The 26821-nt window shown below is 34.9% G+C and overlaps 2 protein-coding genes across 2 annotated transcripts; one reads left to right on the forward strand and one right to left on the reverse strand.

Moving 5' to 3' along the window:
* The first annotated feature begins 998 nt into the window (after nucleotides 1-998).
* LOC108194453 (transcription factor TCP12) lies at nucleotides 999-2409 on the forward strand. The gene has a single exon (XM_017361393.2). It carries the CDS (start codon nucleotides 1052-1054, stop codon nucleotides 2213-2215), a length of 1164 nt encoding a protein of 387 aa, XP_017216882.1. The 5' UTR covers nucleotides 999-1051; the 3' UTR covers nucleotides 2216-2409.
* Nucleotides 2410-18175: 15766 nt separating this feature from the next.
* On the reverse strand, nucleotides 18176-25198 carry LOC108196111 (protein CHUP1, chloroplastic). Its single transcript, XM_017363223.2, has 10 exons — nucleotides 24700-25198; nucleotides 24427-24479; nucleotides 23562-24326; nucleotides 21975-23327; nucleotides 21747-21878; nucleotides 21290-21471; nucleotides 21078-21189; nucleotides 20619-20762; nucleotides 20352-20455; nucleotides 18176-18698 (listed from the first exon to the last, which is right to left on the reverse strand). The coding sequence occupies exons 1-9, from the start codon at nucleotides 24806-24808 to the stop codon at nucleotides 20357-20359; spliced, it is 2949 nt and encodes a 982-aa protein (XP_017218712.1). The 5' UTR covers nucleotides 24809-25198; the 3' UTR covers nucleotides 18176-18698; nucleotides 20352-20356.
* Between the last annotated feature and the right edge of the window lie 1623 nt (nucleotides 25199-26821).

Consider the following 26821-nt stretch of genomic DNA (forward strand, 5'->3'; position numbering starts at 1 on the left):
TATATTCATCGCTGTCCTCTTAAGTCTTATCTTGGTCTTCTAGGGTTGTAGATCGACTTGGCACATTTACTAGACTTCTGCTACGACAAACCAAATGATCTTGTTTCAACTCTCCACCTCTTTCTTATCCTTCGTCTTTCTCGTCAAATGCTTCACATGCTTCCGCAGCTCCCACGTGAAATGTGTCATATATCATTTACATGTATCTTCCTCGTTCTTTCTTTAATTATGATCGATATATGTCTCTCTCAGCGTTGCCCTAACGAATAATAGAAAATTAAACATTTCATAATTCTGCAGTTAGAAGAAGAAAATGTATGTATTGTTTAAAAACAGGTCCCGGGTTCGAGCCCTTTGATCACTCCATCTATATAATTCAATTATTTGCTTGTTTGTCTATGCAATTGTACGATTGATTTGAAGTAATGTTTGTCTATTCACACAGTCGTACGGGTTATGATTGAGGAAAGTGTTGAATAATTTCTTTGGACGTCTTAAATTTTTTGATGGACGGGTTTAACATGTACTTGGATATATATGAGAAGTATATATTTTACTATTATTTCCAAAGTTAGTAACAAGATCAGGTACATATCTCTTGAGCTAGTTCGCATTATTGTTTGTAAAGCTAACACCGTTTTGTATAGTACTTGTACAGATTGTATTTGTGTAGTTGGAAGCTAGCTAAATTGTGGGGTCGTTTGGATAACCTTAAAAAAAGTGCTTCTTCCGTAAAGTAAAGAAGTAGACTAAAAGTGAGAAGTAAATTAAGACTTATAAGTGATTAAACTATTTGGGAAAGAAGTAGAAGTCCCGAAACAAAAGTTAGCATTCTTAGTTTTTTATAAATGCTTCTTGTTTTTTACACAAACGGTTAAAGAAAAAGCAGAAGCCTACTTTTTAGAAAAAGAAGCTGGAAGTAGTACGTGGTAGCCAAACATGAACCGTATAAGTCTCTTCAAATTTTATAGAAACATCTAACTTGAGAACCCTTTCTACACAAATTAGTAAAAGTCTTCTAGGCAAATTGTTCAAAAACTAAAACCGAAATATGTCAGGTATAAGCTATTCACATGATGTTGATTTAGAACTCCACAATCAAAACCCTAATTCTACGAATTCGCAAGAAGTAGAAGAGCTTCCACCTTTTCCCCAAACTTTCCCCTCTCCCATTTTTTATGAAAACCAACTATTTTTCGATACCATGGCAGCTGAGTATACTCAACGAACAAATTTGGAGCCGATCTGGAACGAGCCTTTGCCTAGAGTTAACATGAATACAGCACATTGGATTTCTACAAACAGTTCTACTGGAGGGATTCATCTTCACTCAGAGCCTAGTGACCATTCTTCGAAAATGAAGAAAAGTACTACTTCCAGCAAAGGCTCAACGGCAAGGAAAAGTGGGAAGAAAGATAGGCACAGCAAGATTAACACTGCACAAGGTGTTAGAGACAGGAGAATGAGATTATCCCTACAGATTGCTCGCCAGTTCTTCGATCTTCAAGATGCACTGGGCTTCGATAAAGCTAGCAAAACTATAGATTGGCTTTTTTCCGCGTCCAAGAAAGCCATCAAACAGCTTGATTGTAGCTCTAGCCTCGTTTCAGAAATGAACAATAACAATACCTATCAAAAATCAGAACAGAAAAGGAAGGTCGACGTAGCAACGTCTGAAGGTGAGGATATTATTGGCCTAAAAACAGCTGAGAAACCGGTTGCAAGTGGAAATACTAAAAGCACTGCCAAGGAACTGAGAAACAAGGCAAGAGAAAGAGCAAGGGAGAGGACAAGGGAAAAATTGATGATCAGAAGCCTTGAAAAATCAAATTCTAACATCTGCGGCGAATCTTACAACTTGGCTCAATTAGGGCCTGCTGAATACCCTAATTTCACAGGTCAAGAATTGATGAGCAATCCCAGGAGTCAAGACACTACATGGACTTCTCAGTCATCACTTCATAGTCAATTGGCAAACATGGCCCTTTTGGGCGCTACTGCTAGTTCATCTGGATCAGTATCTTCATCCATGTTCAATTACGATGAGAAAAAAGATTTATTCACTGGTACTGGATTAGATTCCATTAGCAACAACCTCTGTTATACTGGAAACTGGGACTTCTCTTCTGAATATTTAAACCCTAACTCGATTAGCTTCCAAGAGAACCGCGGCTACCATTTCCAGTATTATTCTGATCAAAATCAAGCTGAGTAGTCAGTACTCTGCTGCAAGTATCAGCTAGATCGTCGAATATTAGAAAGGTTAGTTCTTCAGATCTCTTAACATAAATCAAGTCTAGTTTACATCTTATTGTAAAGAAATAAATTATGCATTTTCGTTTGTCTGTGTATATAATGTTCATAATAGGGGATTCGGTGGTTTGTGGTTGCTCAGTTTAATTTCTTCAATTAAACATGCACTTTCTCTGAATATGTTTTATCAACAGAGATATTTTACCATTCTAAATTACTTAGTGCTAAGCCTAAACATTCTAAACTTACAAATTAAAAAAAAAAAGAAGAGAAAATCTAACTCTAATATTATACCATTTTTGCTAGTGAGGACATATGATTCATCGTTGTGCAATGCACTAATATGATGCCATTATTTTTGTGAGAGCATTGTTATATAAAGCCTAGAGTTTTTGCTCAAACAGGGGGTGATTGATTAATTAGATTACATGGTTTAGTATGTTGGATGTGTTTTATTTCGTCCACATCTATCTGATTGATCAGTAGGGTTATCACACATAAGTAGGATTTATCATGTCAAATTGTTGAAAATACCAGAGCTTGTACCTGAGGTACAACAGCTTCATAACTCTTTGTTGGGCCAACTAAGCGAGCCTAACTCCACAATGGTACGATATTGTCCGTTTTGGCCAGAACCCGCACGGTTTTGTTTTCGTTTTTGGGCATCTCCCATAAGGTCTCCTGCTATATATATATATTCTACTATTGTCCGTTTCAGCCAGAACCCGCACTAGTTATGAATATTAAAGTATATATGTGTGTGTGTATGGGGTTGAGACTATTTAAAGAATTGAGCGAACCCTGACAAAAGAAAAAAGGAAGGAATTGAGCGAACAACTAGGTAGCAACTGGCGACAAACCCTTGTGCATTTGAGAATTGTTTGGTTAATGTCACTAGCCCTAAAGCATAAATGATACATATGCTGTTTCGGATAACAATGTACAGGACACTTACGCATGACCCACACAATTCTTAAATCAGAATTTCAACATTTAATTACTATTTATATCGAGTTCAAACTTCTATAAGAGGTTCATAGTATTTGTATCTTCTAAAAAATGCTACTACTTTTTTACACAAACGGATAAAGAAAAATAGAAGTCAACTTTTTTGGAAGTACTTCTCCTACCTTGCCAAACAGGTACTTAAACTCTCTTATCTTTCTTTCTTTCTGGATCATAAATTATTAAGACACTTCTGCAGACTGATATAATTAACCTATATAATATCGATCACTATGGTTTGGTTTGGGACAGTTTTTAAGTTTCTAGGTCAAGGCAAGATCTTATCTGGCAGAAGGACAGCTAGAAGAATTACACCAAAGATCTCAACTTTTTTCTTAACAGTACCTGCAGATCACGAAAGCATCTGAAAGAAAACCCAACCATGTGATACATGATCATTTCAACAGGAAATCTGAACGTTCACATTTAATATATAAAGCTCAATCTCGTATAACTATCTCTCCACTGCAAAAAAAAAAAAAAACAGCCAAACTACTCATAGCCACCAATGTATATTGTGACATGGAACCTCTTCCTAAATTGAGTTCTGAAATTATATATAATAAATAATAAGTACATCTAAGATGTTGTTACAGAAATGTCCTACCGTTATCTTATGACATGATCTAATTATGAACAATTTGGAAACTTGGACTTCATTTAAAATCCCCAGATTTGAGCAAATGATCATGTTTGGATATATAAAAAAATTGAATTTCATTTGAAATTCAAGACATTAAATACCAGTATAAAGTTTGGAATTCGAAATAAGATCTCAAATCATGTCATTTGAAATAAAAAAATTGAAATGAAATACATATACCAAACAAAATCTTATATTATTTCAAATCACAATATTTCATTTACATTTAACCACCTTGTAAAAGAGTCTTGTCCAAGACCTAGACCAACCCTCTTTATTCTACCTCCATCTTTAATTAATTTTTGAATTTGATAATTTATTTAAGTCAAATTGGAACCCAAGTCTCAAAAACTGTGGAATACATCGTTTCTTTTTCCTCTTTCCTCCTTAAGGAAAATAATTAGTCAAAAATATTGAATTTTATCTCTGATTTTCATTATTTAGTATTGTATCAATAATTACAATAATAAAAGAAAATAATAATTATTATTTAGTAATTATTTTTTTATTTTTTATTTTTTATTTTTTTTCCTTTCAAAAAAATATAAAAAAAGAAAATGTTAACGCATGAGGGAAAAATAATTACTCTCTATACTCTCAATATTAATATGCATATGCTAAAAATCTATGATTGAATCATAGAGTATTTTTTTTTTTTTTTTTGACAAAAATCATAGAGTATTTAATATCGTTATCACCACAAGAAATGTGTTTAGATATCTTATTAAAAAATCTCCTTTTTTAATTGTAATCTAAAATAAAAATACATACATCAGAGGCATATTCAGTGAAGAATCTTGAACACGAAATCCCTTGTTCAAATTCAAATATACACAACTTTCGTTTTTACTTTGTCGACACCAAGGAAAGAATTGAAATTTTTGGTAGAACACATGCCTGCAAAATCCTTGAAACTACTTTGTTTTCGTTTACATGTTTTCAACAAGAACAGGCGCAACCCTAAGGCAGTCAAAAGGAAACGCGGGCAATAAGAGCAAAAACGACAAAAGAGATATGAAAAAGATCCTGGCACTGCAGTAGATAAGGGTACCAGCATTTCAACGGGACCACAAGAAGAGATAGACTTGACGTGCTTTACCCTATCTAAACACAGTGTGAACCAACTACAACTACAAATACATATTTCCTTGTTTAGTAATACGTAGGGTTACACTAAATGATCAAGCTTTTTTTTTTTTTTTTTTTTGACGGATAATGATCAAGCTACACTATATAGACAAAATGATAAATCATACTCATTGGTCTCGCTCAGTTATTTATAGTGAGAACGGTACTCGACACGCATTTTAATATTTTTATAAAATATAAAATATAGATTAATAAATTATTTTTGAACTCTTCGTCTAAATAAAAATTTGATATATAAATTCTTATAGAAAAAAATATAAAAAATAAGTTGTGAAACTATGTTTTATATACGTCTTAAAATGCATGTCAATAAATGCAAAAAGATTATAAATAATGAGAGTGACAAAGGAAGTAAAACAAACTAAAATTTTACGATTCTCTTTATTAGTAGTCGTAATTGTTCACGGAAATATCAAATAGACCGGTAATGTAATAAAGTAAAAAGACATTATATTTTTAATAAATAATGAATTACATTTTTATTTAAATTTTGTGTTTGGAAAGGTTCATAAGCTAAGTATATACTAAAATTTACACGCAGAAATACAATATTTCGCTTAAATACAATATTTCGCTTCGGATTATAACACTCTGGTCTCACATCGATAAAAATGAAAGACGAGTTAAGTTTATAAACATAAACACTATCAATTGCACTTAAAAAATTTTTTGATTTCTCTGAACAAGTGTTGAGCTTGTAAATTATTCGATTGTTGTATTTGAATCAATGCATTTCAACTCATTTTGAGATTCAGAACTTGGGACACGTGATTTTTAAAAAGATTTAGAATTTAACCGAGGCATATGACATATGATATTAATCTATCTTTCAATTTTTTTTGTCAAAAATAGAGACATGAAGAATATATGATGATCCATATTATATATCTTATTATAGGGACACGAAGTCAGCGGATATTATTTTATGATGATCAGAGAGTTATGATATGAACATCTGTGAGCTAGAATTTAAATTGAAGTGTTTATCTTCACTCCGACCTCAAAGAGTGTGAATACTTTATTTTATAGAAATTACGTCCGGGTAACAGTTGCACGAACAAATCGTTAGTTTAAAATTGTGACTTATGAATTACCGTGATTTAATGTGATAAATTAAAATTTTAAAATGTTTTTTCAAATAATTTTGACTTGTTAATGACTTAATTATGAGTTATTTACAAATAATTTATGTCATATGGATAATTTTTATTAAAAATATTTAGAAAAATTAAGTTACTAAAAATTATTTCAAGATAATTTTTGATGTTAAGTCAGTTTCACATTTATTTTTAACTTAAACCTGTATTACACAAATAGAATTGTTCGAAAACCCAGCTTTATGCTAAGCAATCATGTAGTTTGCAGGCTATTGCGTGAGCTCGTGGGTTTAGCCAGTGCGCACCGAAGGTAGCGGCTGCGGGTTCCTACGTTAAAAAAAAAAAAAAAAAGCCTCTTAGGGCATCTCCAACTGTAATCCAAAAATCTAAATTTGGGGCAGTTCTGCTCCAAACCACTCTAACCGTGGACTAAAAAGACAAAAGTGATCCAATAACATTAAAATATTATTACTTTTATTATTTGATGATTTTGTTAATGTAATTAAAAATAGGTTACTTAATATTAGAATATAATTAAAATAACGATTAATTATAAATTAAATTTTCAAAATAAATAAAATTTTAAAATACATAAAATTCCACCAATTTATCAATTGCTACAAAAAATTCAAAGATAAATATTGCTCATCTTGAACTTCGAAATGCACGAATTGAGGATTTGTGGGAAAAATATACTAATTCTGAGAATTAGTATTTTCATGTACTATTTTAATGCATATAATTTATTTTTATGTACTATTTTAACTTTTTTGAATTATTCTGTAATATTTTATCTTTGTTTAGTCGTTAATTGTATTATTATAATCAATGATGAAATTATTTAATCATTTTTTAAAATATTTAAAATCAAAGTATATGAATATTATAATAACGAGTGAATTTGAATCTATATTTGGATCAAATGGTTCGAATATGATTTGGATCCCGCCCTAAATTTGGATCACTGTGATCCAAATTGGATCCATAGTTGGAGTAGACTTGAAAGTTGGTCGATTTGAAACAATAGAATAATTAGCGCATGTTTTATAATGGCGAGAAAAATGTTCTTTTAAAAATAGTTGGCCCCTGCGACGCTGCGTCCAGAATCCAGATTACATCGATCGTCACCTTTTTCCAAGAAAAACTGGGTGTAATTAACAGTGTACTGTTTGATTCAATGAGCAGCCAGAGGCAGAGAGACAAAGAAAAGCCGGACACACATTAATTCTCCATCGACCCTCATGATCACATCAATCAGTTTAAACTAATGTTAACAATCCCTGAAAATAAGAAAAAGAAACTACGATCTTATCTCCATGCAGTACAGATAAATTGTTAAAGAACGAATCTCATTAATGTTTTACGATAGATAAGTTGCGTGCCGAGATATGCGAAAGACTAGTACACAACTGCAAGAAGATCTCGTTGTATTTGTATATGAATAAACGAGTCTGCAACATGATGATAACGCTTTGAATTAATTAAAGGGTGTCCCTAGAACTAGGAAACCTGGCCGGGATTTAAGCTTCTTTTGCTTTGATATTTACCTGCTCCAGGTCGGTCCCTAGTCTATGTGCTACGACAACTTCTCTGCTCATGGTGAAGCAGATCAACACGGTGAATATTTCAGTGTCAGGTGGCTTTGGATAGTAGACATGTAGTAAGTTTTTTACGGAGTATAATGTAGTAGGAGATTTTATTCTCGAATGTCATGGCGCTTTACTGTTGAGATTATTGGGGCATGGAGGACAGGAATGGAAATGAGAGATATGGAAATCAGTCATGAACTCGTGGGAATAAGTATCCTTTAGAAAATGAAAAGTTTGAGTTTATTCCTATCTCCGTCATTACGGCATCTGATTATTTTGTATACGACCTTCGTGTTTGTTATATTAATTTGGTTTCGTTGGCATGTTCTTATTTATAGAATATAAATGCTCTGTACATTATTTCTGTGATTTTCACACTGTTTTTCGAGTGTCCAACATATCCCATCGGACAGATAAAGAATTTATCTATCAAGTGATGAGATCCTCATTCCATATAAAAAATTTATTAATCCAATCCCTGACCCATGAATTTGAGATTCCAATTTTTATTAAATGACTGCCTTAATTAACCATAATTCAAATATCTCGTGTATAAAATTTGAAATCCTCAATATTTAAACGTAGAGAAATATACATGTATATGTGTTTTGTTTCAGCTCGACTGGAATGATGATCTATGTGCAGTGACCGGGTTTCATTTTCTACCAATTTCATGGATAGGTTTATAACCGATGAATTTTAGTTGTTTTTCTTGTAACGGGTGCAATATTGTATTAAGCAAGACATTGCTAGCTTAACTGTACATTTCGTACTAACAAGTAACAACACACTGATCTTTCAGCAAGTGAAGCTGTTTCTTGTACTGAACTTTGGGCCACCATATAATCAAACGAAAAGAAAGGTTAATAGAAAAGCATATATAGTATGGGCTTTAACTCAAGCTTCTATTGGTCCGATCCACTTGTTATTTCTAGACAAATACTATATCATGGACCAAGAGAAAGATATATAACGCAATCTAACCATTTGTTTTTCAACTGTTACGTTTACTCGTAGTTTTTCAATAAAAGTTTTGTTCAGACATGAGAAGACGTGAGCTTCCAATTATTTATAATAAGATAGTATAACGTATTAATAATAAAATATTCTAAGAATTAAGTTTAAATAAGAGCTCACTGATCATTGGTAATCAGATATAACATAATAATAAAAAGAATATAAGAGTTTAGGTTAACACTGTGAACTTGAGTTTGAACTCGCAAAATAATCTGAACACAAATTTGAGATTAAATAATTGAACACAAATTTCATTGAATTTTAATTACAAATTAAAAAATTGGTTCAAAATTCAAATCGATGTTATTAAATATTGGAAATTTCGAATATGATTAAGCTCTACTTTTGTTTAGCTCGATTAAATATATAAAATATATACGACAGATATTTAAATAATACAAAATTACAAGCTTAGTTGTGCTCCTAAAATGAGCAAGTCGAAAGATTGAACTCAACTCGATAAACTATTGAAATAGCTCAAGCGAACTCCGTTCTTTTATCATCACTATTAGTTCTAATTTCTTATGAACCAAATGCCAATACTTCACTAATAATATTTTTTATTTATATTGACAATTCTTAACCTTTTCTATTGCTAAGTTGATTGGAAGAAACCTATATTAAATTATACCTAATTAAATTATACCTAATCGTGGGCGACTACAATTCTTGATGGGAAGAACATAAAAATGTAAGCTGCAAATTACCTTTAAAATTACTTTACTCCAATTGGGAATTGTTAAAAACTTTAAGAAAAAGAAAGTCAACAAGTATGTGGTCTTCAAGTCACTGCTTGAGTTTATCAAACAGGATCAAAAAGAAGAAACTTTTATTAATACGGATTCGTTAGTTGCATTTGTGGGGAGCAAAATACTTATTTGCAATCATCTACCTTTTTACTTTAATGATATCACATAATAGCTGTTATAGGCGTTTTTGTACATAATATAAAGGGGAGGACGTGCCCTCCTCCGGACATGTTCCGGGGGTGCGGTCTCCTGTCGAGTAATCAAAGATGAAGATAGAAGTGTGTGAGGGCGCGCCTCCTCTGCCAGGACGCGTCCCTTGACTTAGAAGAATTACAAATATGAATAAATGGTAAGAGGGAGGATGAGTGAGTCTCCATGACGACCCTTCCGAGGGATATGAAGACTAGTTACCAAGCTCATTTGGTAGTTATCAGGCTCATCTGATAGTTCCCGGGCTCATCCAGGCATGATCTACAATCCTCAATCCTGCTATCTGCCGAGTTAACCTTCGTGTGGGGGCTTGAGGTGATCATGACTCTTGAAGGCCCTCCGGGGTAACATGAAGGCCGATCATATGTCTGGATCCTGTATTCTGGTGAGTTAGCCCTCATCGGGAGATTGAGACGATCGTGTAATTTGACTCCTTATTTACCTTACTTGAAGATGAAGACCTCACCGGGAGGTGAGGACATGTCCCTGCACCTCGTGGGGTTGGTCATGGCTTTCCCAGATAACTTCTCCATAAGAGTCGTGGTAGATGCTATCTCTCATAGTGGAGATATTGTCGAATCCGTGATTAATTTGGATTAGGAGTCTGGGGTGGTCAGCCTCAAGACTAATTCTAACTGGGGTAGGACTCCCCGAGATAAGCCACCGGCTTAAGATCGACCTTATCGCCAAGAGGCCTAGTCCTGATCAAACTAGGACTCCTGGTTCAATAGAACTACGTACGGCTTGATCCCCTATATAAAGGGGTACGTAGGCACATTGAGGGGATATATCGAGAGTTGTGAGAACGAGAGCAGAAATATATTCCCTTGATCTCAGCCACCCTCAAACACTTGAAACCACCACCCACGGCGGACTTCCATCATATAATCATCGTGAAACACCAGATTCCGGCAACGAACCTCACGTTTGTTGATTCACCAAATTCCTCTATCAACAATAGCTATTTTGTTTCTCTCCCAGACCAACGAATTTTAGTATTATAATTTCACTAATATATTCATCCCCTCCGTTATTTGATTGCTGGATGGGCAGAGCTCGTACAAAAATATATTTATAGCATAAAATGTTCGGTACCTAAACTTACTATGAAAAGTATATTTAACGAAGAAGAACATCCACGTTAGATGCTACGTCGGTCAATAACAGTTTTGATGACCGATATTTCGGTCATTATTTAGGTATCCGTTTCTCAGACAATTCTGAATATTTTTGTCATATTTTCTTGGTTGGTGTTATCCAATAGCATGAAATAATAATGACTGAAAATTCTAATCAATGTCCTCGTGGTATCGACATGTCATCGTGGTCTCACACACGTGACACTCACATGTGAGTATTGTGAGTCAAGTCATGTGGACTAAGATTTCAAACTTATGAACGCAGATAACGACCGAATTAACTAACAACAATATTCTGGTTTTATAAGGCCGACAAAAATCGATAATTATTAACCAATTATGATAATTTTATGTGAATAACAACTGAATTTTGAGATGTAAAAGAACCTGTTTCTTGCGGTAAGAGATCAATAATATGATGTCTTAATTTATAATTTGAGAAATATAATATTATTCTCTCTGTCCCATTTTACATTTCTCTTTCAGAAAAAAAAATTGTCTCAAAATACTTGTCCCTCTTTAAAAGTAATGTTTTGAATGATTTTTCTTTAAATGCTCTTGAAATATAATTTAAATGTTTAACTAGTATACATATACAAACAACACAATTTAATCTAGTACAATTATCAAAAAATATACAAGAAAATTAAATGCCCAACTAACATTTACTTAAGATACACAATCTTTTCAAAAGGGACATGTGCATCTGGATGGAGGGAGCATATCATAATTATTCTCTAGAAGTTTAGGATATATACTTATGTACATGCTTTGCTGAATAAACAAGTAATAGAATTAGAGTTTAATAAGTTAAAATCAGCTATAACCACATTATTGTTTTCCCCTTGTGAAATAACACAAGTTGCTGGTGTAAATTTGACATTAAACCATTTGTCACAAAGTCGACTGATGTTAAGCAAGTTGTGCTTAAGACCAGACAATAAGGCAATTTCATCAATGATGACATTATCTTTTATAATCAAGCCATATCTCTTAGTATATCCTTTGCCATCATCCCCAAAAGTAATAGTAGGGTCAGTTATTTCCACCAACTGAGTGAGTAGGGAAGAATCTCCAGTCATGTGTCTAGAGCAACCACTATCCAAATACCACAGATTTTTCTTCCAATTTTCCTACACATATTTTCAAACAAATCAAGTCGATTTTGGTACCCAAATTTCTTAAGGTCCTTGTTTGTTATGCTTAGGGTCAGTTATTTCCACCAACTGAGTGAGTAGGGACGAATCTCCAGTCATGTGTCTAGAGCAATCACTATCCAAATACCACGGATTTTTCTTCTTATTTTCCGACACACATTTTCAAAAAAATCAAGTCGATTTTGTTACCCAAATTTCTTAAGTTCCTTGTTTGTTATGCTTAGCAACTTTCTCTTCATTCTCCGCTTTTCCCTTAAAAAGATTTGAATCAAATCTTGTTTTATGTGGAGATTTCTGAGCATCATTTTTCTCAACATGCTTTTGTGTATGTGCCAAATTTTGCATTTGTGGTGCATACATGTTGTTCATACCAACAATTTCATAATGCAATTGAGACATGTTAAAAGCATTAAAGCATGGGTTGAATAGAAAAGGCATTCTAACATGAGAGTATGGATTCTGAGGAATTAAACCAGACATCATATCCATTCCAGGCATTTGCATAGAGGAAACAGGAAATAGAGGCATAGGCATGGAAAAAGATCGAATTTGCACAGTCTTGCAATTACTATACAAATGATTAACACGACCACATTTACTACAAGTTTTTATAGGTACATTAGCATTAGGGGCATAGTTGTTGTGCTTGTTAATTCCTATCTTACCAATTCTTATTGTTCTTTCTATTTTTCTTCTCAACTGTTATGTCCTCCATTAGATCTGGCCTTTCTTTAAGTTTCTTTTCAGAAAGATGTCATATGTTCACTCTCTCATTTGCCACGGAAGGAGTGCTCTCTTTCTTAACAATTTTTTTATGGGTCCATATTTCTTATTGAGATTCTTGAGAGTTTTTATGTCAACATTTGAGTTGGATTTCAACGGATAACTCTATCCGTTGAGCATTTGGATTTCAAAGGATGATCAATATCCGTTGACTCATCGGTTGAGCTAGCACATCAGAAATAATGTCAAACACTCTCTTGTCTCTTTTCCATTCGTTTTCAGCAAATGTTTCCCTTCCTAGAATATCTATGATGTTAGTAGTAACATCTCTTCCATAATTCCATTTAGAAATGATCTCTTGTTCTTTTTCTAATTTCAAAATTTCTTCCCTTTTTAGAAAAGTTAACAGATCATCCTTGGCAGTTTGACATTCATTCTTCAATTTCTCAAACTCAATAAATTGAGCCTCCAACAAACTGTTTCTATTACTAAGAAAATTGTTAGCCTCCTTGATTCCAGCATTTTCTTTAGTTAAAGATTGTAAAGACACATGCAAATGATACAATTTAGCAGACATATCATTTTTCGTAGCATTGCATTCATCTTCAGATAAATCAACAATGTTTGTAATCATCTTGATCTGTAGAGTTGGTCATGAAAACAAGATTGACATATTCGCACTCATCATCAGAATCATCCTCGACAGCCCAGTCCTCTTTTGCAATGAATGCCTTTTCTTTTTGTTTGAGAATTTCAAAATTGATATTTGTAATCAACATTCTCAAATGATTTCTTTTCAGACTTTGCCTTTCTGCATTCATTTGGAAAGTGACCATCCAATCCACAATTAAAGCACTTAAATTTAGATCTGTCCGTCATGCTTCTGACTTAAGATTGCTTTTGAATGGCTTTGCTGCATTGGGATGCTTCTTGAATTTCATCTTGGAGAATCTTTTGGATAAGAAAGCCAAGTGCTCATCAATCTCATCCATATCCTCATCAGATCCATTATCTTTAATAATCTTTCTTTTCTCTTTTCTGGATTCTGAGCTCTCTTCTCTAACCAACTTGTTTGAAACTTCAACAGGAGCATTACCCTTTTCCTTCACACTTTTTTCAATTGAAGCAACAAGAGTCGCATATGAGTTTCCTTTCTTTTTACCCTTTTCAATTTCCTCATCTTGTTCCATCTCAAGCTCATAAGTGTTCAGAGTGCCATACAGTCTCTCCAAGGTATGATCTTTGAATTCTTGAGTGTTTCTTAGGGAAATTGTCATGGGCTTCCATTCTTTAGGAAGAGCTCTTAAGAATTTCAAGTTTGAATCCTTAGTCTGATAGATCCTTTCATAGAGCTTTAAACCATTTAATAATTTTAAAAATCTGTTAAATGTATCATTCAAATTTTCACTAGCCTTGAAGTGGAAGTGATCATATTGTTGTATCATCAACTGCATTTTGTTCTCTCTAACTTGATCATTTCCTTTACAGAGAGTTCTAGTTGTGTCCCACACTTCTTTTGAGGTAGTACAGTTAATGACATTGTCAAACATTTCTTGTCTAGACCATTAAACAGAATGTTCATGATCTTTTTGTCCTTGTTTACCTCCTCAGTGTCTTCAAGAGAATATTCACTAACAGGCTTTGGAATCATCTTGCCTACATTCTCTTCACCATCAGCTTCAACTCATGTGCACACCTTCATAGGAACATGAGGTCCTTTTTCTATGCAGTTCACATGGCCTTGAATAAGAGACATCATATGAAGATGCATTTTTACTCTCTAGTGAAAGTAATTATCTTTGTCTAGAAAAAGTATCTTCACTCCAGTATCCTTCCTTCCCATCTTTGCTAGCTGTGTTGATCTTTCTCCCTGTATGTTAGGATCCTCGCTCTGATACCAATTATTATTTTACACAGACTAAAGAAAGATTGTAGAGGGGGGGTTAAATACAATCTTTAAAAAATTTATAGATGTAAGATGAATAAGCACACACAATTTAAACATTCAATCAAACAACACAAGATGTTTAAAAATACGGGTGGATTGATTTTTCCACCCGAGATAATATTATAGAAGAAATAATTTGTGGTATCTTACAAATACACAGCCGCTAGATTCAACACTAGAACTGATCAAAATTCTAAACTTTGCTAATATTTTCACACATTCTAATGTTGCTACTACTTGGTTATATATCCCAATTTTACAAGACTTAACTAGAATACAAATAGCACTCTATTCTAAATCTTTCTTTTTCATACTTTGTCTTATGCATGTGTTCTGGATAGTCATTGTCTTTGACTGATCTTCTTGATTTAATCCAGGTTGCTTTGCATAGGATAAGAATGTTTCTACTTCTTCTTTATTTTTCCAAATAGGCTTCCATGTTCAAAGTAGTGTATTCAACCCATATGATTTGTCAGGCTTAGCATAAGTCACTTTCAACGGATGTTGACGTAACCGTTGATTGATTTACAGACTGCATCCGTTGGAAGAATTACAAACTTCATTCGTTGATGGATTTACATGATTCGTCCGTTTATAAGTTTACAACCTTCATTCGGGGAGATTTGTTAGCTACTCATCCGTCCATCATCCTTCACTTAGATATAACTTCATGGCATAGAGTATTTACAATTGACCATCCTACTCAAATAAATATCCGTTGATGGATCATTGAAATAAAGACTAACAAAATATACAAAAATTTATTGATAAGTATCTAATTTGAACATGCTATTAAGTGTTATGTTATCATCAAAATCAAGTGAATTCTAACAATAATATATAAACGAATTAAATAAATGGGTTAAATGGCGTTTTGGTCACTTAACTAACTATGAATTTTCACTTATGTCATCAAACTTAAAAAACTTTCAGTTAAATCACTTAACATCATAAATGTTTCACACGAATCATTAAACACACTAAAAATTTCAAGACCGTTAAGTGGGGTGGACTATAAACGGTCGACCGTTCAATTGTGTCACATCATGTGACACATCAAATTTTGAACTCGTAAGTCTTTTAACCTGATCCAACACAAACTCGATAAGTACATACAACCCACCCTCAATTTTATATCCCTTTTTGATAAACTCCACCTCCAAATCATACAGCATTGGTCTATGTCGATGGTCTATATATTGTTGATGGCGGTAAATTGAAGGAGGCAACGATAATTAGTGTCTCGATGGCAGATCGACTTAGTTTCGTAATGGGTACAACGTCGGTGTGGGTCGATGGTGTTATTATGTCTTTGAATCATTTGTTGGGTTTATTGGATGCTTGGACGGCAGCAACAGCGATGCGGACGGTGGCGAGGATAGAGGGCGTGGTGAGAGAAGTGTGTGGTTGGGCGGTGGAGAATTGTAGAAGGTGAGTGGGTAACTGCGATGTGAGAGATTGGGAATAAGAGCGGAAGTTGAATCGGTGGGCGAAACAGAGAATAAAACAGCGATGTTGAGTTTGATTGATGGTATTGGCCTGGCTGTTTGAGTGCCATTAGAGAGGGGTGGTAATTGGTAAGATGGTTGCCTAGTGATGGTAGAAATTTGATTAATGAGGTCGGGGTTCAAGTAATGGTGTGTGTAGAGTGGGTTAGGTTAGATGACGAGTTTTTTAAAGAAACGGACATGAAAGAATGGTGAAAAAGGAAGATGAAGAAAGAGACCGGAAATGAGGAAGAGAAAGGCCGGAAATGGATTATGGTAACTGGAGCAGGTTAGGGCGGGTGTAGGGGTGGCAATTTCGGGTAACGGGTCGTGTTCGTGTTAGTAATCGGGTCGATTTCGGGTCAAGCTAAAATCACTTAAAATTGAATAAAACTGAAAATTGAAGTTACTAGAAATGAAATTCTGATTTCGGGTCATTTCGAGTCCATTTCGGGTCGATCGGGTGATTTTCGGGTCACTTTCGGGTTTCTGTCTCAGTAAATCGTGTTTCGGGTTGGGTCGGGTTCGTGTCGGGTTTCGGGTCGTGTCTGAGATTGCCACCCCTAGGCGGGTGTATGTATTTATTGAATATGGTTGAATGAACTATTGTCTATAGCAGCCACGTTGGTTGCCAATCTACTCAATTTTCCATCCAAAAGTTAACGTTATTAACGGCAAGTAACTTGATTAAATATTTTTATTAGTACAATTATTTGACTGAAAACTTTCTGAGTTTGATGGCCCAAGTGAATTTTGTAGTCAGTTGAGTGACCAAAATGTCATTTAACCCTTAAATAAATAAATGCATCAGGAAAGATAATGCAAATATTAATTATTAGTGAATCGGATTAATATTTAATGATATGGGGCCCCAGATGTCATTAGAAGACATGACATACTTACACAATATCCATGTTATATCTTCAGTATTTTTATTCTCTAAAAACTCAAGTTCTTGGAAAAAAGTTAGAGTTTTTGGAACAACCGTCCAAAAAGACAATCAAAAATTAGGATTTTAGAAATTTCGAATCTTGAAGGAAAAGTAAAACTTAGAAGATTAGAGGTCGTACTACGCTCAAGGTGAATAAGAGAATATAATTAAAGACGTGGATTGAATCGTTTGCGTTTAGATCAAGATAAATTCTCTTTCATACTTTAACTTAATAATATCATAAAACGTAGTTCCCCGATCCGTTGTCCCAACATATACCCTTATTAAAATAACAATAATAATGTTTAAAAAGAAAAATCTATATCATAAATTAATGTTGTAATATTTTTTATAGATAAATATTTAATATAATTTTCTTATGAATTACGTGATCCGTAGACCTAATTTATTTTGGACACCTATACTAAGACTTATTGATCACATAATTTATAAGAAAATTGTATTAAAAATTTATCCATCAAAAATATTACAAAATTAATTTACAAAATTATAAGATAAATACACTTTAACATACATGATCACGTCAACAAATCCATGTGACTTGGTATTTCATACAAGGGTCTGTCTAGTGTATGCCTATGGGCACATGGTAACCGCGAAAATTTTTATATTTAGATCATTTTGATTGGTGTGGTTGGTATATTTGCTGGAGGGTCCACCATTATTAAAAAGTTTGAGCCAATCAAAATGATCTAAACACACAAGTTTCCGTGCTAGGCATATGCCCATGTGCACACCATAGAAAAAACGTTCATATAAACCAAATATTACCCCAAGACAAAACAATGCAAAAATATTCCGATGTAATTCATACTTTACAAAAGATTGCCTAAAACCAATATACTACCAAGCTTGACTAATGGATCCACCTGATAAGTTTGACAATGGAGTAATTTACTCTTTTCATGACTTGATTTCTAAGAAACGTTCATTGGAAAAGGGGTCTACCGCACTCCCAATCTCCATTTTTTACAAGTCCCGATCTCCATCTTTAATTACCACACACCATTACATATAAACAAGTCCATAATGTAAGCAAGCAAGCAATCACCAAGAATTTAACTCTCAACTCCACTATAAACGCATGTACACAACATACTACAATTACATTCTCATCATCCATTACATTCTTCTTAACCTTCAAAAACTACAATTTAAACCACAATATTAATTCTTTTATAGCATTTCAATCAATATCAATATTATTGCTCCATGCTTCCTCTTTGCATCCTCAATTCTACTTCTCCAACATGGTCCTCAAAATATCTCACAAATTATATTCCATCTTTTGCCTCTCTATCCTTTTCTTCCTTTTGTTTCATATCTTACATTATACATTTGATTCAAATATCAATACTACTCCTGCACTTAGAAGAAATTCCATGTCACGTCCTCTGATCCGAAAAGCTTTAGCTACGAAATTTGATTTCACCCCGTTTTACAGAAACAAGAATCATCACCGCAAGCATCATCACCGGAAAAACTCACCAGGGCACATGCACAGAGAGCCAGCAGCTGAGAGTGAGATTGATCCGCGTTATGGTGTCGACAAACGGCTTGTCCCCACGGGTCCAAACCCTCTGCACCATTAATGTTGTAAAGTGCAATGCATAACGGTATGAATATTGTTCAAGTGCTCAATTCTCGAATCATATGAGTGTGTAAAAATGTAAGATGAGATTGTTTGAGTATTATTTTGAAGTTTTGTGTTTTTCTAGCAGATTTGATCTAGTCATGAAGACAGTGACTGTATTTAGAATATGCAGTTATTTTTGTAAGTTTGATAATGCATATTGATTGTTAATGAAATTTCAAAGGAACATATGAGTAACTGGGAAGGCACGGCAGTGGACTGGTGGAGAGAAATATGATAAGCTAAGTAGCTAAATTTATAATGCTATTATTATACATTTTCGAGCTGGTTACTCAATCCTATGCTACTAATTCGGGTCGAATATAATACTCCCTCTGTTTCAATCTGATCGTTCAGTTTTGACTTACGAACGTGTTTTAAAGTGTATTGACCGGACTGTTTCATAAATTATTTTTCAAATCGAACGACTTACATTAGCTATGAATGCATTTCAGGCACTCATCATTGTCGCAAGAAAAAAATTATATCATGAGAAAATATCTATAAAAGAAAATTACATCTTAAGACATCGTTTTCCTGCACTTTGTTTTCCACAGAGCCCTAAAGAGTAGGAATGGTAAATTTGTGAGCATTTGATGTAACGTAAACTGAACGGTGAAATATTGTTTTGATGGGATGCATGATTCCATAGCATAATAAGGTTTAACTTTTGTCTGTCTCTTGGTTGGTGTGGAAGTTTAACTCGAAAATTATGCTAAAACTTGATCTTAGTGGAGCCCTTTGGATTTGATTTACCTTTCAGAGCTAACATTCTTCCTACTTCCACATTCCCTGCACACGTCTCAATCTTTCCTCATCTAGAATACAACTCTCACACTCCCTGACAATGGAGGGTACCACCAAGAACCTGATTCGATTTTCGTCTACCTCACCCGACTCTAATGACAAAGTCCACAAATAACGTAACTCAATTAAGCGATGATAGTATGGCAACTAGCTATGATGGGGGTGGGAGGACTCAAATCCGAGACCCCTCCACAAACCATCTTAAGTAACCAGTCCATCTTAAGATTTTAAGGTGTCCCTTAAAATCTCAAGGAAGGTTTTAGATGAACTAGTTAATTAAAAGTATACAAGCTAAAACATCACACCAGAATGTTCTGATAGAGATGGGAGGATTTGCCGACAAACATTTTAACTTAAAAATAATGTGATGAGAACTGATGTGTACATAAGCTACGGTATAATGAAGCAAGGTCTTCACATATGATTTTGATTTATCACCTGATATACATACGAAGTAAGAACAGCAAAGATTTTTCTCAGTTACAAGATGAAGTATGATGAAGATGTTGCCTACTGGTACTGGGCTACCACATTATTAAAGCCAAATATATTTTTTCCCTTGCTAGAGATGTACAAAAGAATGTTTAGGTTCATTTGCTCCATAAGTACATTAAACTTAAGTGCTGCACAACAAATAGTAACTCATCTAATTCATTGAGGTATATGATTTCTTTATTTCATTTAAATTCATAAATTTTTTTCTCTTTTGACTACATCTCATTGAGTCATACTCATATTGCTAAAACATTTGTAGGTAATAACATATACAAGTAAAAAGGTAAGGGAAAAATACACTATCTATGCTTCTTGCTCCTTTGATTCGCTTGCTTGTGCTTGCATTCGGTTTCTTAGTTCTTCAAATGCTTTCATGCTCTCTGCATCAAAGCCTCCTGCAAACTGAAATTTCCAAGACAAATTTATATCAGCGACTAGGAAATACTGAAAATAGAGTTGTTAGCCTCCATGTACATGCAGTTTGCGAATCGTTTTTGTACTAGTATTGTTAAATGTGAGAACTGGTGATTTTCAAATTGAATACAAGTGGACTAGGGGAGTTTACCTGATGCACACGGAAAGCAAATCGGACTCCTTGCAGAACCAAAAATTCTCTGTTTGGTTCCTTCTCAGGTCCATCTAATGCATCAAGTTCTGATGCAACACGCTTCATGTACTTTCGTGCCAATTGTACAGAAGAGAGCTTAATCTGTGAGGAAAAATACTATGATTATAGCAAGCTCTGGTCAGGTTTCAACATGGGTTTTATTTTATTATCTTAATTCTCCCTTCACTTTTCCCATTAAGATGCTTAAATTCTTGCTAAATGTAACATAGTATCATGAACAATATTGTGTCATAGCCCTCGCGATGCAAGTCACTATATAGGCGTTTGGGGTGGGGGGTGGGGCGGCATAATTAGGTGGCAGATCTCCAGCTAAGAATTGGAACATGTCGACAAGTGCAAAATTGTCGCTGTAAGAGTCGTTCAATGTAGATGTAGTTCAGACTTTCAGAAGCATACCTTGCCAACAACTCCTGAATCTTGTAACCAATTAACAGGAATGCCAAATTCTTTATAACGTGAAACAGCCATATCTCGTGTACGCAATAATGCATAAACACTCTGCTCCAATCTGCAAATTGTAACAAATGACCACATGTTAGATCAAACTCAAGCTAATAATTTATTTACATAATGTACTGAATGAATATATACAGACAAGGATGACATACTTTTCAAGCAACTTGTACATTTTCTTCAAAGCAGCTTCACAAGGGACATTAGGATCATCAACAAAAGAAGTTACTTGCTTCTCTAATTTCATGAGGTCCTGATACTCGAAAGACGCCTCTCTGAATGCATCTGCTTTACCTTCCGGCCAATCAAAGTGCTTCAGAACTGCTCGCTCATCAACCTTTCAAAAGCACAAGATCCTTTTCCATTATTACACATATAACTAATGGTAAAAGCATACGGAAAAATGAAAGTTAGGCATCCACAAGTATGAGATGTATCCATCAAGCACTTTGAGCTGCAACTTTACAGCAGTACCAGAAATAGGAAAAAGAATTGAATGACAACTCAAATAGGCCCTATTGCTTTGTGAAATACTGAGATCCATGTAAACAGACATATCCAGACTTCTTTTTACAAAGAAATAAGAGTAGTAGAGTTTTATTATCATCATACCAAAAAGGAGAGTTCTTCATCTAGCCAATTTACAAATACCACCAAATCTTCAATGTCGGTAAAGGTAGCTGCTCGGACTTCAGCTGCCAAGGACTGGACAAAATCACCTTGAGTTTCCACATCAGCTTTCACCTGAACCCGGACCATTAAAAATTAAAAATGACAAGCAACAAAGAGATTCATTCTGTTGAAACATGGCAGAGAAGTCACAGTTAGTATTATTCTTACAGCTAAGAGGAAAGTTGATCTGTTTTCTATTTCCCCGATCATGTTACTCCTGGCATTTGCAGTGTTGGATGTAGAAGTAATTAAAGATGTTGTATCTTTCTTCGCCTCACGCTTCATCAAACTCTGGTAGAACTCAACCACTTCAGGAGCCCGGTGAACTTTTTCACCACCAGCTGTTCTTGACAGACTTCCAGGTGGAGGAGGTGGTCGAGGTGGCCCACCAGGTACTGGTGGTGGAGGCGGAGCACCTGGTGGAGGTGGTGGTGGGGGTGGACCACCTGAAAGACCACTCGAAGGTGCAGCATTTGACACAGCAGAAGCCCCTCTGGTTGGTTTAGGAGGAGGTCGAAGGACCCTGGGTGGTCTCTTCTCAATATCAGCGAATTTCATTCTGCTCACTGCTTGAGAATCAACCATCTTGCCATCACCAGATTGGTCACTTGAGTCACCTGTAAAAACCACTTTCTCCTTCACTTGAGCAAGTTTTGGAGGCAAGGATGCAGATTTAAGAGGCTTGAAAGTAGAAGGATCGCCAAATTTCACTGCTCTTGCTTGGTCAGCTTTTTCCTTAATGTGTTTCTCCCTCTCCAAGGCAAGCTTATGCCTGTCCTTGTATACTGGATACTTCCCATCTATTGCTCCATCAACCGATCTAGACATCAAGCCAAATGAAGAGGCAACATTATTCAGTGAATCAGCAGAAGCCTGCGTTCTAATAGGTGGGAGCCTTGGTGTTTGAGGAGCGCTACTATCATCCTGCTCTTGCATCCCAAAGGTAGTGATGGCAACACTATCACTCGCATTCCTTAACATTAAGGATTCCAGGGGGCCCCTTGGTCTATTGCTCGTAATACTCCTGCTTGGCGACCCGCCTGCAAAAGATCTTGCTGGTGATGAAAGAGCACTAGAATCATCTTTCACTTTTCCCCATTTCTTCAGTTTCTGGATTATGCTAGGTTTTTTACTCACAGAACTGAATCTACTTGTGGAACTATCAATGGAAGTATTATCAAAATCATCACTTCCTGGAGATGAAGGGTGAGAATAGTTGCTCTCAAGATCTGTATCCCCTTGGCCACGTTCTGATCCTGCATATTCTAACATCAACTGTTTAGCCCTTTCCTGTGATCGCGGGCTTAAATTTTTATTAAGATCACGAGCTGACATCTTCCCTGCAGGTGTTTGGTAGTTCTTGAGCTCAAATCTTAAGCATGCATTAACCCATCGTAGGTATACCAGCTCCTCGACTTCACTGAACCTGTTCATCTGAAGTCCCTCTACTTGTTTTGAAAGATCTTCATTAGTATGCTTCAAGTTATTGACCTCCTCTCTTACACTGGCAACCAACTCACTCTGCAATAGAAACATAAGAAAAATGTTGCAAATATAAGGTACAACCTACATGCTTGGCCATGATTGACTAAAATGATTGATGGATAATAATGAAAACTTGAAAAGGGCACAGGCATTGAAAAAAGTAGCTTGCTGATTATAGAATGTTTTACAAAATATTAAATGTTGTTTAACACCAAAAAAACATTGAACACACGAGAAATCATATCATGCATAGACACGGTAGAGCTATACCTCTGTCATATTGGAGAGGGAAGTTATTTTAGCTTCAGCTACGTCTAGTTTAACAGCCAACTCCCTCTTCTCATGTTGAAGTTCTCTGTTCTTCCTTTTCAGTTCTGCAACCTCCATTTCTAATGTCTTGAGAGATTTAAGCATCTTCTCAACCTCAGTATCTTTCTTAAAAGCTTCTTCTTCCTTTACCTGAAGACCAATAACTTGCTGCTTGAGCAATAATAATTGGCCTTTTGTCTGGGTAGCCTCCATTTGCATCTGCCTCTGAAGCTCCTTAATTTTCTTTCTAGCCACCTCAAGATCTTTCTTGGCAGAAGCTCCCAAAGAGACTTCTTCTTGAAGCCTTTTTCTCTCTGCTTGAAAGGAATTAATAGTAATATTTAGCATATCTATTTCTACGGTCTTTATTTTTAGCTGTCTTTGTAATTCAACAACATCTGACTCTTGTTCCTTCAAACCATAGTACTCCAGCAATTCACCTTCAAGCTTCACTTCCCTCTCCTCCAACTCTTTTACTAGGTTGCGCATCCGTTCCAACTCACTCGCATTATTGGCCATTTCAGTCTCATATAATTTATCCTTCTCAGCCTGAATATTGTTCGACATGTCATACTTTTCTGTTGGTAGTGGAAAATCAATCTCTCCTGATAAAAGACTTTCTAATTCTGGATAAATCTCATCTTCAAAATCAGAAGGATTATTCAGAGCTGCATTTATTTCACCGCTAATCAATTTAACCTCTTCCTTTTCTTCTTCCTCCTCATTCTGTGGCAAACATGCAATTTGAAATTCCACTAAGACATAGATATCGCTAAAGGAGAATCCGATTAAAATTACAAAAACCAATCAGTCGATTAGTACTTACCTCCAACTCTTGAAGGCTATCAATAAGATATGTAAATTGGTCTGAATCTTTTTCTGGGTGCCAAAATTAAGTAGACTGTATTAACATTTTGAGCAAGGGAAAATCAAGACAGAGTAAAACTTTCGAGGAACAGCTGTATTACACAAAAATAGAAGCTTGTAAAGGTAGATTAGTTAGTGTTCACAAATCAAAAGTATAACTTTCTACTAACATGTTGAATTTAGACAAAACATGAATGTATCTACTACGCATAAAACATAAAGAAAAAAGTACCTGAAGGCTTGGTTACTGGTTTTGATGAACCCGAGCGCTTAACATTAACCTGCTTAACTGCATAGGCTGCAATTGAAGCAGCAACCAGGAATCCTAACCTAGGTAACATCTAGGTACCGTCAAAACCAAAATTCCTAGCCCTCCACTCATCTACAAAAATAAACCGATTTTGAAACAGCCTCCCACACATTTCTACTGAATCCCATGGCGTAGTTCTCAAATCATCTGGCCCTTTAATATAACAGAAGCAAGAAACAATATGTTATTGCACGAAAAGCTTACTCAGCAAATCTTGGTTGCGAAACTTTAGGGAAGCAGGTACTGTTGCATTATCATAAAAAGTCTAGCTTAGGAAACTGGTTGTAAGTACTTATGCATATTGAGTAACACTACAATCGTTTCCACATTATCTACTTATCACGTATGTAGACCCTTCACAGGAAAAATGAAACTTGATCACAACTGTCATGCTACATGATAAATATTACAAGAGCCACCTAATTTTAGTGGACAGTCTGACTCCATTTGGAATAAAAACTACAGATAGGTGGGTCTGAAATGTAATTTCTTCTTTAAGAAAATAGGCAGTTACAACCCGAATATACAGAATGAAAACGACGACATAACTGTAAATTCAAAACCCAACTGCAAAAATCTTTCTTCCTTCTTCCTCAAAGTCCAATAGAGGGAAGTTAACAGAGAATAACAGTAAAGAAGAAAACAAAATGTGTGGCATTTTAATTGCCAGATGGACAACCTTTACTTTGCTGTCATGGTCATGGGAACCAACTGGTAGGCCTTAGCTTTATATGCAACCCAACTTATGCAAATATTGATTAATACCCAGCAGAACAACTATGATAATCTTGTTTTTTTATGCAGTCTTCAATTTTAAAGCTGTTTATATTAATGCTAGACAGGCAACCTTTGATAAACCTATCGTCTAGGTTGAATATTAAGACTAAGAGCACCAGCATGTGGGTCAGCACTTTACTAAGAAGCAGCATGTTCTTATTTCCCAGTTCTTGTTGTCCACAACATATCAGAGGGAGTAGATAATAAGTTTGCCAAGAAAAATACAGGTGAGAGTTCTAGAACTCTCCTTTTGTTAATGAATTGAAGCATATGGAAGTTGGACAAAAGCAAGCAAATTAAATCAAGCTTTTTAAGTTGGTACAAAAGGAGGTCACCTACTCCTGCAAGATAGACTCTTTGGCTTTTCTATGGTCACTGTTTGTTCTCTTAAATTTTGGTATACTAGAAACACCAAGCAAATTATAAGTGGAAACTAGTGAGCTGGCATGAAAGCCCTAGATGTCTAAGTTAAAAGCTGGGTCCCTGGTAGAGATTTTGTTTTGTATATAACTTGTCAAATTGATGGATAGATACAAAAATTTGGAAAAATAATTAGACCAATAAACATTATCTGGATTAAAAGGTTGTGGTTCTGATACATGCATAGCAGCCAAGGAACTATCCAACATACTTGTGGACTAGGGACCAAGATAAAGAGTCTATTTACATAATTATCTGTTTACACTGGAAGGTCATCACCCAAAAAAACATGGAGGAAATCTTCAAATGTGTTATTAAAAAGATTCCAACTGTAAATTCCAATTCTCTGCCACAAACATGGCAGGAAACTCAATATATTAAAACTTTTTAGCAAATTTTGATTGAAGTACCACAATATAGAAAGACCCATAACAGCAAAATCATGCATCTCCTAGATACAAACCTGGGTAATGTGAATTGTGGCATTTAGGCAACTTTACAACTAAATATCAAATTTTTAAACAAATTTGCTCAAAATATAATAATGGGCAAACTTACACATATATATATGGGTCCAGGTCCACAACTAACGTTAATTGTGGTCTATTATCGGTACTCGTTGTGCACAAAAACAAACCTACAATAAGTGCTGATAATTGTACGAGTCCATCATCTTTTTTATCAGAAAGCTATATAATTATGAATTTTGCCGGAAAATACAGCTATTAAAAAATTTAAAATAACATTCAAATAATTCAATCTTCTTTTATACACCTACCCAGTAATATCCCTAAAGCTCAAATCTTTAATATAATGAACTTCAGTATTTTTCATATGTTTGGAAACA

This window comes from Daucus carota, chromosome 7 (assembly GCF_001625215.2).
Source record: "Daucus carota subsp. sativus chromosome 7, DH1 v3.0, whole genome shotgun sequence".
NCBI classification, from domain to species: domain Eukaryota; kingdom Viridiplantae; phylum Streptophyta; class Magnoliopsida; order Apiales; family Apiaceae; genus Daucus; species Daucus carota.